This window comes from Salvelinus fontinalis, chromosome 31, assembly GCF_029448725.1.
Source record: "Salvelinus fontinalis isolate EN_2023a chromosome 31, ASM2944872v1, whole genome shotgun sequence".
Taxonomy (NCBI): domain Eukaryota; kingdom Metazoa; phylum Chordata; class Actinopteri; order Salmoniformes; family Salmonidae; genus Salvelinus; species Salvelinus fontinalis.
In genome coordinates this window covers 28789-47799 of record NC_074695.1, presented here as the reverse complement: position 1 = coordinate 47799, position 19011 = coordinate 28789, and the positions used below count along the sequence as shown (strand labels likewise).

At 46.0% G+C, this 19011-nt stretch overlaps 1 protein-coding gene across 3 annotated transcripts in view; it reads left to right on the top strand.

The window, feature by feature from the left end:
- The window catches only part of hcfc1b (host cell factor C1b), a 71123-nt gene extending 53846 nt beyond the window's left edge, over positions 1–17277 (top strand). For all 3 annotated transcript variants that reach the window (XM_055891056.1, XM_055891055.1, XM_055891057.1), the window contains 6 exons: positions 7536–7964; positions 9126–9263; positions 10753–10938; positions 13938–14247; positions 14692–14755; positions 15866–17277. In XM_055891056.1, coding sequence (XP_055747031.1) covers positions 7536–7964; positions 9126–9263; positions 10753–10938; positions 13938–14247; positions 14692–14755; positions 15866–15905 — 1167 coding nt within the window. In that variant the 3' untranslated portion in view covers positions 15906–17277. The remainder of the gene's footprint in view (positions 1–7535; positions 7965–9125; positions 9264–10752; positions 10939–13937; positions 14248–14691; positions 14756–15865) is intronic.
- Positions 17278–19011: the final 1734 nt, after the last annotated feature.

The window sequence follows — 19011 nt, the reverse complement described above, 5'->3', positions numbered from 1 at the left end:
CTAGTGCTGCCGGGGAGCTAGTGCTGCCGGGGAGCTAGTGCTGCCGGGGAGCTAGTGCTGCCGGGGAGCTAGTGCTGCCGGGGAGCTAGTGCTGCCGGGGAGCTAGTGCTGCCGGGGAGCTAGTGCTGCCGGGGAGGTTGGGTTGTAGCGCTGCCGGGGAGGATATGATGGAGCTGAGTGACTTGGTGTGTAGATAGAAAAGGAGAGGTCTATCCTCATAGCAGTGATAGGAGAGACCATGTGAGGATATGACAGAGCTGAGTGACTTGGTGTATAGAGAGGAGAGGGCCTAGAACGGAGCCCTGGGGGACACCAGTAGTGAGAGCACGTGATGCAGACCACAGATCCTCTCCACGTCACCTGGTAGGAGCGACCTGCCAGGTATGATGCAATCCAGGAGTGTGCAGAGCCTGATACGCCCAACCGCTTCAACCATGCAGTGAAAGGTAGCAAACGTGATTGCTGTCTTCGTTATGAAATGATCGACTTTACCCTGTATGTCTAAAAGAAAAAAATTATTAAAGACCATCAATTACTGATTTGCTTCAAGCAAAACTACCACAACTATTGCTGATGGTGAACCTGAACAAGAGAAATGTAATATTAACACAGCATGCCTTGGCCAGTGATGTTGGTTGGGGTTGTTCGGCATGCTAAATGACTTGTAGATCCAATGACTGTTAACGCAGTTGCTTATCAGAAAGGACCCAAGGCGCTCTTCATATAATGAATGAAAATGCCTTTATTTGTATGTTCAATGGAAACCGGGGCGTTTCGGCTGCAAGGCTTTTGTCAGGGAGTACGAAGATATGATCATACAATGTCCTCTTTTGAACAGCTTTTTCCAATCAACACGGATTTGAAGAGGGAGTGGTTACAGAATTGATTGGACAACACTTAGTAAGCAACACTATACACATTAACAAGTGAAATACTGTAGATGTGTCATCAAAATGCAACTCAAAATGTTAGAAGCATCAGAACACCTAGAAAGGGAGCTGTAACCTTGAATATGACTGGGCCAAGTGGTAAGACTAGGAGAGATCTATTTTATACTACACTAGATCACAGCAAACATGGACCACACCAGTCTAAACAGCTGAGGGTAATGGAGCATAATGTCCACTAGATCACAGCAGTCTAAACAGCTGAGGGTAATGGAGCATAATGTCCACTAGATCACAGCAGTCTAAACAGCTGAGGGTAATGGAGCATAATGTCCACTAGATCACAGCAGTCTAAACAGCTGAGGGTAATGGAGCATAATGTCCACTAGATCACAGCAGTCTAAACAGCTGAGGGTAATGGAGCATAATGTCCACTAGATCACAGCAGTCTAAACAGCTGAGGGTAATGGATCGTAATGTCCACTAGATCACAGCAGTCTAAACAGCTGAGGGTAATGGAGCATAATGTCCACTAGATCACAGCAGTCTAAACAGCTGAGGGTAATGGAGCATAATGTCCACTAGATCACAGCAGTCTAAACAGCTGAGGGTAATGGAGCATAATGTCCACTAGATCACAGCAGTCTAAACAGCTGAGGGTAATGGAGCATAATGTCCACTAGACCACAGCAGTCTAAACAGCTGAGGGTAATGGAGCATAATGTCCACTAGATCACAGCAGTCTAAACAGCTGAGGGTAATGGATCATAATGTCCACTAGACCACAGCAGTCTAAACAGCTGAGGGTAATGGAGCATAATGTCCACTAGATCACAGCAGTCTAAACAGCTGAGGGTAATGGAGCATAATGTCCACTAGATCACAGCAGTCTAAACAGCTGAGGGTAATGGAGCATAATGTCCACTAGACCGCAGCAGTCTAAACAGCTGAGGGTAATGGAGCATAATGTCCACTAGATCACAGCAGTCTAAACAGCTGAGGGTAATGGAGCATAATGTCCACTAGATCACAGCAGTCTAAACAGCTGAGGGTAATGGAGCATAATGTCCACTAGATCACAGCAAACTAAACAGCTGAGGGTAATGGAGCATAATGTCCACTAGATCACAGCAGTCTAAACAGCTGAGGGTAATGGAGCATAATGTCCACTAGATCACAGCAGTCTAAACAGCTGAGGGTAATGGAGCATAATGTCCACTAGACCGCAGCAGTCTAAACAGCTGAGGGTAATGGAGCATAATGTCCACTAGATGACAGCGAAGGCACTTCTCAAGACCCTACAGGAACAGAGAGAAATCCATGTCTTCATTTAAACCAGGGTACTTAGTGGCCTGTAGTTTGTAAATCCATATCTTCATTTAAACCAGGGTACTTAGTGGCCTGTAGTTTGTAAATCCATATCTTCATTTAAACCAGGGTACTTAGTGGCCTGTAGTTTGTAAATCCATATCTCCATTTAAACCAGGGTACTTAGTGGCCTGTAGTTTGTAAATCCATATCTTCATTTAAACCAGGGTACTTAGTGGCCTGTAGTTTGTAAATCCATATCTCCATTTAAACCAGGGTACTTAGTGGCCTGTAGTTTGTAAATCCATATCTTCATTTAAACCAGGGTACTTAGTGGCCTGTAGTTTGTAAATCCATATCTCCATTTAAACCAGGGTACTTAGTGGCCTGTAGTTTGTAAATCCATATCTTCATTTAAACCAGGGTATTTAGTGGCCTGTAGTTTGTAAATCCCCAAAAAACGTTCCCTTTTTGGTTTAGCTGTTTAAGAGACGGTCCCATTTTCTAATTGAGGCCGGAACATGATCAATACCCATAGCTTGTAGGGAGGTGTAAGGACTTGCCATGGGTTAGTCTTCATTGGCTACCCGTATGGAGCTGATTTTGTGTTCAGGCTAAGCGGTCTTGAAGGCGTCTCTTTGTCCGTCCGATGTAGAACACCTTGCACTGTGGACATTCCAATCTGTAGGTGACGAGTGGTTTTGCAGTTAATTCAATGCTGTGTCAACAAAATACTTTTCCCCTGTGCAATATTTCTACAATGGTTGCCCTGGTTACATGTAAAAGAGCCCCTGGGTTTGTGTACTAGCCACGTTTTTTTTTTTTTTTGAGAGAGAGAGAGTCACCAGGAAGATAGCTGTGGACTAATTTGTTATTTAGGGAAGGACATCCTGTTAAAGCGTACGACTGGCGGCTCTGGGACGACTTGGCGTAGTAGTGTATCACTTTGGATGATTCACCAATTATTTTTAATTATTATTTTTAAATGTTCTCAGGTTCACTGCTATATTATGTAACAAATTACACTCTGGTGTAATTTGTCGTCCGGCCCTTATAACTGCATCTTTCAGGACCTGAGCGCTGTGTAACTGTGACCGAAGCGCTGTGTAACCGCGACCGAAGCGCTGTGTAACCGCGACCGAAGCGCTGTGTAACTGCGACCGAAGCGCTGTGTAACCGCGACCGAAGCGCTGTGTAACCGCGACCGAAGCGCTGTGTAACCGCGACCGAAGCGCTGTGTAACCGCGACCGGAGCGCTGTGTAACCGCGACCGGAGCGCTGTGTAACCGCGACCGAAGCGCTGTGTAACCGCGACCGAAGCGCTGTGTAACCGCGACCGAAGCGCTGTGTAACCGCGACCGAAGCGCTGTGTAACCGCGACCGAAGCGCTGTGTAACCGCGACCGAAGCGCTGTGTAACCGCGACCGAAGCGCTGTGTAACCGCGACCGAAGCGCTGTGTAACCGCGACCGAAGCGCTGTGTAACCGCGACCGAAGCGCTGTGTAACCGCGACCGAAGCGCTGTGTAACCGCGACCGAAGCGCTGTGTAACCGCGACCGAAGCGCTGTGTAACCGCGACCGAAGCGCTGTGTAACCGCGACCGAAGCGCTGTGTAACCGCGACCGAAGCGCTGTGTAACCGCGACCGAAGCGCTGTGTAACCGCGACCGGAGCGCTGTGTAACCGCGACCGAAGCGCTGTGTAACCGCGACCGAAGCGCTGTGTAACCGCGACCGAAGCGCTGTGTAACCGCGACCGAAGCGCTGTGTAACCGCGACCGAAGCGCTGTGTAACCGCGACCGAAGCGCTGTGTAACCGCGACCGAAGCGCTGTGTAACCGCGACCGAAGCGCTGTGTAACCGCGACCGAAGCGCTGTGTAACCGCGACCGAAGCGCTGTGTAACCGCGACCGAAGCGCTGTGTAACCGCGACCGAAGCGCTGTGTAACCGCGACCGAAGCGCTGTGTAACCGCGACCGAAGCGCTGTGTAACCGCGACCGAAGCGCTGTGTAACCGCGACCGAAGCGCTGTGTAACCGCGACCGAAGCGCTGTGTAACCGCGACCGAAGCGCTGTGTAACCGCGACCGAAGCGCTGTGTAACCGCGACCGAAGCGCTGTGTAACCGCGACCGAAGCGCTGTGTAACCGCGACCGGAGCGCTGTGTAACCGCGACCGAAGCGCTGTGTAACCGCGACCGAAGCGCTGTGTAACTGCAGACGAAGCGCTGTGTAACTGCGACCGAAGCGCTGTGTAACTGCGACCGAAGAAGCGCTGTGTAACTGCGACCGAAGCGCTGTGTAACTGCGACCGAAGCGCTGTGTAACTGCGACCGAAGCGCTGTGTAACTGCAGACGAAGCGCTGTGTAACCGCGACCGAAGCGCTGTGTAACTGCAGACGAAGCGCTGTGTAACTGCGACCGAAGCGCTGTGTAACCGCGACCGAAGCGCTGTGTAACCGCGACCGAAGCGCTGTGTAACCGCGACCGAAGCGCTGTGTAACCGCGACCGAAGCGCTGTGTAACCGCGACCGAAGCGCTGTGTAACCGCGACCGAAGCGCTGTGTAACCGCGACCGAAGCGCTGTGTAACCGCGACCGAAGCGCTGTGTAACCGCGACCGAAGCGCTGTGTAACCGCGACCGAAGCGCTGTGTAACCGCGACCGAAGCGCTGTGTAACCGCGACCGAAGCGCTGTGTAACCGCGACCGAAGCGCTGTGTAACCGCGACCGAAGCGCTGTGTAACCGCGACCGAAGCGCTGTGTAACCGCGACCGAAGCGCTGTGTAACCGCGACCGAAGCGCTGTGTAACCGCGACCGAAGCGCTGTGTAACCGCGACCGAAGCGCTGTGTAACCGCGACCGAAGCGCTGTGTAACCGCGACCGAAGCGCTGTGTAACCGCGACCGAAGCGCTGTGTAACCGCGAGCGAAGCGCTGTGTAACCGCGAGCGAAGCGCTGTGTAACCGCGACCGAAGCGCTGTGTAACCGCGAGCGAAGCGCTGTGTAACCGCGACCGAAGCGCTGTGTAACCGCGACCGAAGCGCTGTGTAACCGCGACCGAAGCGCTGTGTAACCGCGACCGAAGCGCTGTGTAACCGCGACCGAAGCGCTGTGTAACCGCGACCGAAGCGCTGTGTAACCGCGACCGAAGCGCTGTGTAACCGCGACCGAAGCGCTGTGTAACTGCAGACGAAGCGCTGTGTAACCGCGACCGAAGCGCTGTGTAACTGCGACCTGAGCGCTGTGTAACCGCGATTCAAGAAGCGATTCTCCAGTTCAGCAGATTTGACACGCGGTCTGTTTCTTTTTTATTTTTTTTATTTAAAAAAAATTTGTATCCCATTTTCTCCCCAATTTTCGTGGTATCCAATCGCTAGTAATTACTACCTTGTCTCATCGCTACAACTCCCGTACGGGCTCGGGAGAGACGAAGGTCGAAAGCCATGCGTCCTCCGAAGCACAACCCAACCAGCCGTACTGCTTCTTAACACAGTGCGCCTCCAACCCGGAAGCCAGCCGCACCAATGTGTCGGAGGAAACACCGTGCACCTGGCCCCCTTGGTTAGCACGCACTGCGCCCGGCCCGCCACAGGAGTCGCTGGAGCGCGATGAGACAAGGATATCCCTACCGGCCAAACCCTCCCTACCCCGGACGACGCTATGCCAATTGTGCGTCGCCCCACGGACCTCCCGGTCGCGGCCGGCTGCGACAGAGCCTGGGCGCGAACCCAGAGACTCTGGTGGCGCAGTTAGCACTGCGATGCAGTGCCCTAGACCACTGCGCCACCCGGGAGGCTGGGGTCTGTTTCTTGATCGCAAATTCTGTGGAATTGGCCGTTTTGAAATGTTCTCTTTCTTAGTCTTTTTGGGGGTGAAAGCTGTCTTGCCCTCAGAATGGTATTCCCATCTGTAGGCTTCCTAAGGGTTGATGTCGTTTTTATTGATCTCAAGGTCCAACAAACGGGTAGTTATCCTCGCTGTACGCCATAGTTAGTTTGATGTTATGGTTAATGTTGTTATGGTATTGGTGGAAGGAAATAAACTAATCTTCTGAGCCAAACATTAATATAGCGTCTCCTAACTGTTGTTTTTTTAAAGGATCCAAAATGAAGTCATTTTCCCATTTACTTAAGTCGACACCAGCGTAGGAAGGGCTGTAGCAAGCTCCCAGTTAAGTAGAAACCAGTATAAGGGCTGTAGCAAGCTCCCAGTTAAGTAGAAACCAGTATAAGGGCTGTAGCAAGCTCCCAGTTAAGTAGAAACCAGCGTAAGGGCTGTAGCAAGCTCCCAGTTAAGTAGAAACCAGCGTAAGGGCTGTAGCAAGCTCCCAGTTAAGTAGAAACCAGCGTAAGGGCGGTAGCTAGCTCCCAGTTAAGTAGAAACCAGTATAAGGGCTGTAGCAAGCTCCCAGTTAAGTAGAATCCAACGTAAGGGCTGTGGCAAGCTCCCTGTTAAGTAGAAACCAGTATAAGAAGGGCTGTAGCAAGCTCCCAGTTAAGTAGAAACCAACGTATGGGCTGTAGCAAGCTCCCAGTTAAGTAGGAACCAGCGTAGGAAGGGCTGTAGCAAGCTCCCAGTTAAGTAGGAACCAGCGTAGGAAGGGCTGTAGCAAGCTCCCAGTTAAGTAGGAACCAGCGTAGGAAGGGCTGTAGCAAGCTCCCAGTTAAGTAGAAACCAGCATAAGGGCTGTAGCAAGCTCCCTGTTAAGTAGAAACCAGCATAGGAAGGGCTGTAGCAAGCTCCCAGCTAAGTAGAAACCAGTATAAGGGCTGTAGCAAGCTCCCAGTTAAGTAGAAACCAGCGTAAGGGCTGTAGCAAGCTCCCAGCTAAGTAGAAACCAGTATAAGGGATGTAGCAAGCTCCCAGTTAAGTAGAAACCAGAGTAAGGGCTGTAGCAAGCTCCCAGCTAAGTAGAAACCAGTATAAGGGATGTAGGAAGCTCCCAGTTAAGTAGAAACCAGTATAAGGGATGTAGGAAGCTCCCAGTTGCATGTTTAGATTGACACTGGAGCAGAGGACATCGTTGTCAGAAAATGTCCTTTTTTTTTTGGAAGGTAGGGCGGGAAAGTAATTTCAGATGGGTGGGAAAAAATGTGAACCAGCGATTCGTAACGTTTGAATTGATTTTGAGACTGATGCATGATACGTTTGGGGTCCCGCGGACCAATGCACTCATGTTAAACATTTGAACCGGGGACCCAATGCGTGTCGGTGAAGCGTTACGTATTAAATCTATAAATCGATTGGTTTTGGTGTTCTCTCTTCATTTTCTGTTTAGCACTTTGAACAGATTTTTTTTTTTAAAGAATTGTGCTCTATAAATGAAGTTTGATTTGACCCAGCCCACCGAGGGCCTGGCCCCAGCAGACAGTCTGAACGACCCAGCGTCAGAGAGTAACGGCCAGGAGCTGGCTGCAGCAGTGACCCAGGCTGTGGCCCGGCTAGCCCCAACCTGCACCATGGTGGTGACAAACCCGGCTAAGACTCAACCCATGATGGTGGCTATCCCGGCTAAGACTCAGCCCATGATGGTGGCTATCCCGGCTAAGACTCAGCCCATGATGGTGGCTATCCCGGCTAAGACTCAGCCCATGATGGTGGCCAGCCCGGCTAAGACTCAGCCCATGATGGTGGCCAGCCCGGCTAAGACTCAGCCCATGATGGTGGCCAGCACGGCTAAGACTCAGACCATGATGGTGGCCAGTCCGGCTAAGATGCAGGCAGCTGCGACCCTGGCAGAGGTGGCTAACGGCATAGAGTCAGCTGCAGGGGTGAGTGGACTGAACCTTGTCAAAATTTCTGTCATCTGTTGATTGATTGTTAGATGTCTCGGGTTTTATGTTCACCTCTTGATACTGAAAAATGATTCGTTTTCTTGAGATTTACTGTCTGAATAAGTAGAATATGTTGTCAAAAAATAAAATATTTTTGACCCTTTTTCCAGAGATAGATGTTAAAGGATGTTTATTACCTTGTCTTCTAATCCTCCAGATTATTACCATGTCTTCTAATCCTCCAGATTATTTCCATGTCTTCTAATCCTCCAGATTATTTCCATGTCTTCTAATCCTCCAGATTATTACCATGTCTTCTAATCCTCCAGATTATTACCATGTCTTCTAATCCTCCAGATTATTTCCATGTCTTCTAATCCTCCAGATTATTACCATGTCTTCTAATCCTCCAGATTATTACCATGTCTTCTAATCCTCCAGATTATTACCATGTCTTCTAATCCTCCAGATTATTACCATGTCTTCTAATCCTCCAGATTATTACCATGTCTTCTAATCCTCCAGATTATTACCATGTTTTCTAATCCTCCAGATTATTTCCATGTCTTCTAATCCTCCAGATTATTACCATGCCTTCTAATCCTCCAGATTATTACCATGCCTTCTAATCCTCCAGATTATTACCATGCCTTCTAATCCTCCAGATTATTACCATGTCTTCTAATCCTCCAGATTATTACCATGTCTTCTAATCCTCCAGATTATTACCATGTCTTCTAATCCTCCAGATTATTACCATGTCTTCTAATCCTCCAGATTATTACCATGTCTTCTAATCCTCCAGATTATTACCATGCCTTCTAATCCTCCAGATTATTACCATGTCTTCAAATCCTCCAGATTATTACCATGCCTTCTAATCCTCCAGATTATTACCATGCCTTCTAATCCTCCAGATTATTACCATGTCTTCAAATCCTCCAGATTATTACCATGTCTTCTAATCCTCCAGATTATTACCATGCCTTCTAATCCTCCAGATTATTACCATGCCTTCTAATCCTCCAGATTATTACCATGTCTCCTAATCCTCCAGATTATTACCATGCCTTCTAATCCTCCAGATTATTACCATGTCTTCTAATAATCCTCCAGATTATTACCATGTCTTCTAATACTCCCATATTGTTCATTTAGAGGCAAGGAGCTCCTCCTGCGGTGGCCAAAGCCCCGGTGAAGAAAGACAACCAGTGGTTTGACGTTGGCATCGTCAAGGTGACCAACACCGTGGTCACACACTACTACTTGCCCACTGACGACCAAGCCACTGTCGATGTAAGACACGCCACACCACGCACGCACGTACACACCACACACACTACCCGCTGATGACCAGGCCTCTGTCGATGTAAGACTCTATATAGGCATCAGCATGCTTCAGGTCGGCTGCATAATCCCTTAAAAGGACCTTGGCTTGAATTTTTTTTTTTTGCGGCGGCGATAGTACTGTTTGTCCATTTTGAGATGCCGTAGCCTGTATACACTTCCTCAAAAAAACTCATCTGTCATTCATTTTGATGTTTTTTGTAGAGGAGATCTTACGTCTAACTAAGATATTTAGTGCAGTATTTCTCAAATGACAAAAATTTGCATGACAACGAGTCGTCCCTTGTTGAGTGACAACAACTTTGTTGAAGAACCCCTACTGTTGACCAATCACTGACAAATGGGGCATGGACTTCGGCTCTGAACTTCGGCTTGTCTCTCAAACATTTTTGTGTGCCCGAACAGTCGGGAGAAGAGAAGAAAGAAAAAAACTCACAAGTCCAAAACAAACAAACAAAACTTCACAAAATGTTGCAATAATATATGCAGGAACTCTTCCAAACGGTTTCTGCTGGGACGCATGCAGACGCCTTATCAAGGCTACTGTTATTCTGATGCCACCATGGAATCTGTGATGATACATTGGGTTTATATAGCGCTTTTCTAGGGCTCTTTCACATGCTCACTCATCCTCTCCTTCTCAAAACACTTTAGAGGAAAACATCCAAGTCCTTTCTGACCTTGTCGTCTAATATCTTGAGGCGAAAAGAGAGAATGCATCGCGTTTGGTTCATTTAGTGCTTTTCGAATATTTACAATATATATAAAACTTAGCAGACACTTTTATTCTAAGTGATTTACAGTACATTAAGTGAATACCTTTTTAATATCGGGGTGTGGTCCCTGCTGGGGAAAAAATGGAAGTATTTGCCCCAGCGATGCTTTACAATGAGTTAAAGATGAAGTCAATGAAATACATCGGTAAAAATGATTTACTATATGGTGCTGACGGACATGGACAATATATCCCATGGACGGAGAACCCCCTGTTGAATGACTGGACGGGGACAATATATCCCATGGACGGAGAACCCTGCTGAATGACTGGACGGGGACAATATCTCGAACTCTCAAGAGACAAAGAAAGGAGGAAGGGTTAGCGTTATGATTAACAACTCATGGTGTGATTGTTGTAAAGTACAGGAAGTCAAGTCCCTTTTTGTTCTCCCATTCTGGAATTACCTCCCGATCAAATACCCGACCGTGTTACCTCCCCAAGATTAATTTTCTTCGGTCAACCTCACTGCTTGTTTGGATATTTGATTTTTTTACTTTTTATGATTTATGTGTTTTTTGTATCGCTAGGTATTACTGCTGCACTGTTGAAGTTAAAGAAAACACGCATTTATGCTGCATCTTCGATTAACATCTGCAAATCTGTGTACGCTACCAATTAGCTTTAATCACGTTGTGTGTGTGACTGAACTTGTTCTTGTAGGATGACTCCGGGGCGATCCCAGACTACAGTCAAATGAAGAAGATGGATCTCCAACCAGGGACGGCCTATAAATTCAGAGTGGCCGGGATCAACACCTGTGGCCGGGGGAACTTCTCCGAGGTCTCAGCCTTCAAGACGTGTCTACCAGGCTTCCCCGGAGCTCCCTGTGCTATCAAGATCAGCAAGGTAAAACATTTGCATTTTTACACAACACATATGAAGGCAACATGTACAGTTGTTGGTCCCATGTTTCATGAGCTGAAATAAAAGATCCCAGAAATGTTCCATATGCACAAAAAAAGCTTATTTCTCTCAAATGTTGTGCACAAATTTGTTTACATCCCTGTTAGTGAGTATTCATCCTTTGCCAAGATAATACATCCACCTGACAGGTGTGGCATATCAATACGCTGATTAAACAGCATGCTCATTACAGAGGTGCACCTTGTGCTGGGGACAATAAAAGGCCACTCTAAAATGTAATGTGCAGATTTGTCACACATCACAATGCCACAGATGGCCTGTCTAGCGAAACCCCTCGTCAAGAGCCAATGAAATTGCAGGGCGCCAAATTCAATCAACAGAAATCTCATAATATTATCTTTTTTAAACATACAAGTATTAGACACCATTTTAAAGATAAATTCTCGTTAATCCAACCAGAGTGTCCGATTTCAAAAAGGCTTTTCGGCGAAAGCAGAACATATCGTTATGTTAGGTCAGCAACTACTCACAGAAAGCATACAGCGATTTTCCAACCAAAGAGAGGAGTCATAAAAAGCAGAAATATTGCTAAAATGAATCACTAACCTTTGATATTCTTCATCAGATGACACTCCCGGGATAACATGTTACACAATACATGTATGTTTTGTTCGATCAAGTTCATATTTATATCCAAAAACCTCAGTTTACATTTGGCTTTGCCTCCAAAACATCCCGTGAATTTGCACAGAGCCACATCAATTTACAGACATACTCATAATAAACATTGATAAAAGATACAAGTGTTACTCACAGAATTAAAGATGTACTTCTCCTTAATGCAATCGCTGTGTCAGATTTTTTTTAAACAAAAAAACAACAACAATAAAATAAAAAGCAAACCATGCAATAATCTGAGTACGGCGCTCAGAAAACAGATATCCGCCATGTTGGAGTCAACAGAAGTCAGAAATAGCATTATAAATATTCACTTACCTTTGATCTTCGTCAGAATGCACTCCCAGGAATCCCAGTTCCACAATAAATGTTTGTTTTGTTCGATAAAGTTCATCTTTATGTCCAAATACCTCCTTTTCGTTCGCGCGTTTAGCACAGTAAATAAAATTCATGACGCGCTATCACCAGGTGCAGACGAAAAGTCAAAGTTCCGTTACAGTCCGTAGAAACATGTCAAACGAAGTATAGAATCAATCTTTAGGATGTTTTTAACATAAGTCTTCAATAATGTTCCAACCGGAGAATTCCTTAGTCTTCAGAAATGCAATGGAACTCAAGCTAACTCTCACATGGTCAGCTCGTGGCACTCTGGGAAGAGACCTTACTCAATCCCCTCTCAATCGCCCCCACTTCACAGTAGAAGCATCAAACAAGGTTCTAAAGACTGTTGACATCTAGTGGAAGCCTTAGGAAGTGCAATATGACCCCATAGACACTGTGTATTTGATAGGCCAAGAGTCGAAAACTACAAACCTCAGATTTCCCACTTCCTGGTTGGATTTTTTTCCTTTTTTTTCTCAAACCTTTTCACCTGCCATATGAGTTCTGTTATACTCACAGACAGCATTCAAACAGTTTTAGAAACTTCAGAGTGTTTTCTATACAAATCTACTAATAATATGCATACCTTAGCTTCTGGGCCTGAGTAGCAGGCAGTTTACTCTGGGCACGCTTTTCATCCAAACGTGAAAATACTGCCCCCTATCCCAAACAGGTTAAGGGAGCGTGTAATTGGCATGCTGACTGTAGAAATGTTCACCAGAGCTGTTGCCAGAGGATTGAATATTAATTTCTCTGCAATAAGCCGCCTCCAACATCGTTTTAGAGAATTTGGCAGTACGTCCAGTACGTCCAACCGGCCTCACAACAGCAGACCACGTGTAACCACGCCAGCCCAGACCACGTGTAACCAGGCCAGCCCAGGACCTCCACTTCTGTCTTCTTCACCTGTGGGATCGTCTGAGACCAGCCACCCGGGACAGTTGATGAAACTGTGGGTTTGCACAACTGAAACATTTCTGCGCAAACTGTCAGAAACCATCTCAGGGATAGCTCATCTGAGTGCTCGTCATCCTCACCAGGGTCTTGACCTGACTGCAGTTCGGCATCGTAACGGACTTCAGTGGTCAAATGTTCACCTTCCGATGGCCACTGACAACACTGGAAAAGTCTGCTCTTCACGGATGAATCCCGGGTTTCAACTGTACCGGGCAGATGGCGTGGTGTGGGCGAGCGGTTTGCTGATGTCAACGTTGTGAACAGAGTGCCCCATGGTGGGGTTATGGTAATGGCAGGCATAAGCTACAAGTAAAAAACACAATTGTATTTTATCAATGGCAACTTGAATGCACAAAGATACCGTGATGAGATCCTGAGGCCCATTGTCGTGCCATTCATCCGTCACCATCACCTCATGTTTCAGCATGATAATGCACGGCCCCATGTCTCAAGGATCTGGACACAATTCCTGGAAGCTGAAAATGTCCCAGTTCTTCCATGACCTGCATACTCACCAGACATCACCCAATTGAGCATGTTTGGGATGCTCTGGATCGACATGTGCGACAGTGTGTTCCAGTTCCCGCCAATATCCGGTAACTTCGTACAGCCATTGAAGAGGAGTGCGACAACATTCCACAGGCCTCAATCAACATCCTGATCAACTCTATGTGAAGCGCTGCATGAGGCAAATGGTGGCAACACCAGATACTGACTGGTTCGGATCCACGCCCCTCCCTTGTTTTAAGGTTTCTGTGACCAACAGATGCACATCTGTATTCCCAGTCATGTGAAATCCATAGATTAGGACCTAATGAATTTATTTAAATTGACTGATTTCCTAATGAACTGTTAACTCAGTAAAATCTTAGAAATTGTTGAGTTTTATGTTTTTGTTCAGTGTCGTTTATTTATATATCTCTCTCTCTCTCCCCACTCCTCCCCTCTTCTCTCTCTCCCCTCAGAGCCCAGACGGCGCCCACCTGACCTGGGAGCCTCCGTCGGTCACATCTGGTAAGATCATTGAGTACTCGGTGTACCTGGCCATCCAGAGCGCCCAGAGCGGGGAGCAGGCCAAGCCCACCACCACCACCACCCCAGCCCAGCTGGCTTTTATGCGGGTGTTCTGTGGGCCTAACCCCTCCTGCCTGGTGCAGTCGTCCAGCCTCTCCAACGCACACATAGACTACACCACCAAGCCTGCCATCATCTTCCGTATCGCAGCCCGCAACGAGAAGGGCTACGGCCCTGCCACGCAGGTCAGGTGGCTCCAAGGTACGGAACGCTAAGCTAGCCTGCTTTCCTCTGTCTCTAAAGTGGTAAAATTGTGTCACTACTTCCTTATTGTGTTTTGTATTTTGTGCTGCTCTTTAAGTGAAACAGAGCTCCCATTGATCTTCACCAAGGGAATTAATTCAATGTATAAATACACATAAATAAAGGTTAAATTCTATTATACCAGAGGACTCTGGTTATTGGAACAAAATCCAAACTTGACTTGTGTTGACCTTGATATATTGAAATGATGATTGACGGACCCCATAGCAACCACCATACTTCATGATGCTCTTTCGTTTAAAAAAATAAAAAGCTAACTTGTTTGCCACCTTTACTCTTTGAGAAAACGTTTTAGTTTTTAAAACGTCTTTGAGATTGCCGTTGTAATGAAAAGTGCTGTAATAAAATATATTAATACAATCCTATGTCCTCTCCCTGTAGAGGTAGGTAAAGATGGCGTTGCAGCTAAACCTACTGCTAAGAGACCAGGCTCCTCGCCTGACATGTGAGTACCATTCATCTCTCTCTGTCTCTCCCTCTCTCTCTGTCTCTCTCTCTCTCTCTGTCTCTCTCTTTCTCTCCCTCTGTCTCTGTCTCTCTCTCTGTCTCTCTCTCTCTCTCTGTCTCTCTCTCTCTCTCTCTGTCTCTCTGTCTCTGTCTCTGTCTCTCTCTGTCTCTGTCTCTCTCTCTCTCTCTCTCTGTCTGTCTCTCTCTCTGTCTCTCTCTGTCTCTGTCTCTCTCTCTGTCTCTCTCTCTCTCCCTCTGTCTCTCTGTCTCTCTCTCTCTCTCTTATCCACATGAAATAATAGGTTATTTAACTATACATTCCTATAAAAAAAAAATGCAATGAATTTATTTGAGAAATGCAAAAGTATTTGAGTAGTCAGTTGTGATCAAGCCCAGTCACCCCTCTGTCATAATTCGTAACTTTACGCTCCACTCAAAAACTATATTTTGGTATTTGTTTAATTAGTCCGCTGTTGATGCAGTCCCAAAAGGCTTTGCATGTCAGCAATTAACTTTTCAAGATATCGAGAGAGAGAGAGAGAGAGAGAGAGAGAGAGAAAAAGCATCTATTTCATGTTTATCTAAGATCTTGATCAGAATCTCATCGTACCGGCTGAGTTTCTGATCAAGATCTTAGATAAACATGAAATGACCTCGGGAATCGATAGAACATCACTCCAGAGATGCACAAAAAACCCCAGAAATAACGGCCTCCCGGGTGGCGCAGTGGTCTAGAACACTGCATCACAGTGCTAGCTGCACCACCAGAGTCTCTGGGTTCGCGCCCAGGCTCTGTCGCAGCCGGCCGCGACCGGGAGGTCCGTGGGGCGACACACAATTTGGCATAGCGTCGTCCGGGTTAGGCCGGTAGGGATATCCTTGTCTCAGTATGTAAAATGTAATATGTAATAAAAAAAATGTATGCACTCTACTGTAAGTCGCTCTGGATAAGAGCGTCTGCTAAATGACTAAAATGTAAATAACATTCAACACGGGTGAGTCTTCAACTCTGATCTCGACTCTCAGCTCGACTCCTAACGCTCTCTCATGACTCTGCACCCCCCCTGTCTATGTGCATCTGTTGAATCGTGTTGTTTCTCTCCTTTAGGAAAGCTGCTGGTCCAAAGAAGGCCAGATCAGACCAGTAAAGGGGGTTTCCTTTGTTGTCCCATGATGATTATGACTGAGCTGAATACAATACCTTCCTACTGAATACAACACCACAGCCTCAACCAGCCCCCCCCCCACCAACACCCCTCACCAACTATCTACAGTATCCTTGCCTCAACCTCAGTTCCCAAACCTGGACCCAGACCGGTCGTCCCGTCCCCCCCCGCCCCCCAAAACTACCTATTATTTACAAAATGGCCGCAAGAAAACCCCAGATGAAAATAATCCCAGAGCCCTGCCCTCATCACTGGAGGTTATGGTGCCACGGACACCTTGTCTCAACCTCGTGTTCTTCATTGGTTTATTACGGATCTTCTGTTAAAACGGTTGAAAGCACATAATTACATTTTTCTTGCTTTTTTTTTTCTTTTTCTTTTTGTGATTTTCGGTGAAATCAAAAAAACAAACAAAAAAAAAACTGTTGAGTCCGCTTTAACTGTAGTTGCTCTAGCTAGTTCTTTTAGTCTCTGCCCCCCCCCCCCCCCCCCCCCCCCATCTCATGGTTTATCAACACAAGCAATACACGGCACAAATAGCTGTGTATGTCCTATGCGTGTCGGTTCGATTGGTCACATTTTAGAAGGATCGGATGGTTGCTATAGTAGACGGTTGGAACAGAAGAACACGGCGTCGCCACGTTGTCATGGGGAGAAAAACACGCCGATGGAAAACAGACAGCACTTGGGGGAGGACAGGGTGTTTCTCCATTGACGGGGGAATCGTCACCGACCGATTTAAGACTCCGTATTTGTCCTGGCTATCGTCTTGCTTTGTGACATGACATCACTGTGTTCACTCGTACCCACGTCACAGGGTGTAAAGGATCAAGAGATTCACTCAAGTAAAGAAAAAAGGAAGTGTTTTTTTTTTTTTTTTGGTGTAGGTTTTAGGAGGCTACTTTATTCTCTCGTCTGTTTCCTTTCGTTGGAGGATGTGTGGACACTGACTGACTGCCAGCCAGGGTGAAAAGTACATTTTTTTTTTTTTTTACAGCCCTATTCGACAGGTAATTTGACACTTATTTCAGAATTGGTGGTCTAATGAACCGTTAAATAAGGACTTTTTGTACTTGCTCTGCTGCGGAAGATGAAAGAACAGAACGCAAGATTTGACTGAAAGAGGCGATTGGATGTTTGTTTTTGTTTACTTTCATTTTTTATTTTTATTAAAGGAATTGATTTGCAGAAGAAAAGCTTCTTTTCACCGGTCCTCCTCCTCCTCCTCTCTACCTGTTGATAGTCCATAGAATGCATTTGTTGACATCTATGGAATTTAGAAGGTTATTTTTCCAAGCCTTGTTTTTAGAGTTCTGAGAAATAACTGGGATAATTTCTGCCCCCCCCCCCCCCCCCCAAAAAAATGCGGACAAACTGTTGATATTGATAACCATTCACATTACTTTTGGTGTATTATTGTTGTTATTATTATTATTTGCTTTACATATGTTTTAGGTATGCAAGTGTGTGTCATGTGACAAATGTTTTCCATGTAGTTGGCATGCATGTCTTTTTTGAACAGAGCATTTTATTTACCTAGAGGTGGGAAATGTTCGTTATGAAGAATGATTGAATGGTGCAGCAGCAAGACAGGGTTTGAGCTCAGTTGTAAATTAGTTCCTTCCTTCACGTAGCAAGTAAAGGTTAAAAAAATAAAATAAAATAAAAATGCCCTTTTTTATATAATTATCTGTAACAAAAATGTTTTTACATGTTTGTCATCTCGGTTGCTTTATGTCTTGATATATATATAAAAAAAACTAAAAAAAACGGAAAAAGGAAATGTCTTGTCTCCCTGCTCAGTAAAGTACCCAATTGTCATACTTGAGTAAAAGTAATGATACCTTAATAATAGAAAATGACTCGAGTGAAAGTTACCCAATAAAATCCTACTTGAGTAAAGGTCAAAAAGTATTTGGGTTTTTAGTATTAAAAGTGAATATAATTGCAAAAATAAATGTATAAATCATTTCAAATTCCTTATATTAAGAAAACCAGACGGTACGATGTTCTTGTTTGTTTCATTTACAGATAGCCAGGGGCACACTTCAACACTCAGACATCATTACAGATAGCCAGGGGAACACTCAGACATCATTTACAGATAGCCAGGGGCACACTCCAACACTCAGACATCATTACAGATAGCCAGGGGAACACTCCAACACTCAGACAGCATTACAGATAGTCAGGGGAACACTCCAACACTCAGACATCATTTACAGATAGCCAGGGGAACACTGCAACACTCAGACATCATTTACAGATAGCCAGGGGAACACTCCAACACTCAGACAGCATTACAGATAGCCAGGGGAACACTCCAACACTCAGACATCATTTACAGATAGCCAGGGGAACACTCCAACACTCAGACATCATTACAGATAGCCAGGGGCACACTCCAACACTCAGACAGCATTACAGATAGCCAGGGGAACACTCAGACAGCATTACAGATAGCCAGGGGAACACTCCAACACTCAGACATAATTTACAGATAGCCAGGGGAACACTCCAACACTCAGACATCATTTACAGATAGCCAGGGGAACACTCCAACACTCAGACATCATTTACAGATAGCCAGGGGCACACTAACACTCAGACATCATTTACAGATAGCCAGGGGAACACTCCAACACTCAGACATCATTACAGATAGCCAGGGGAACACTCCAAAACTCAGACATTATTTACAGATAGCCAGGGGAACACTCCAAAACTCAGACATTATTTACAGATAGCCAGGGGAACACTCCAACACTCAGACATCATTTACAGATAGCCAGAGGAACACTCCAACACTCAGACATCATTACAGATAGCCAGGGGAACACTCCAACACTCAGACATCATTTACAGATAGCCAGGGGAACACTCCAACACTCAGACATCATTTACAGATAGCCAGGGGAACACTCCAACACTCAGACATCATTACAGATAGCCAGGGGAACACTCCAACACTCAGACATCATTTACAGATAGCCAGGGGCACACTAACACTCAGACATCATTTACAGATAGCCAGGGGAACACTCCAACACTCAGACATCATTTACAGATAGCCAGTGGAACACTACAA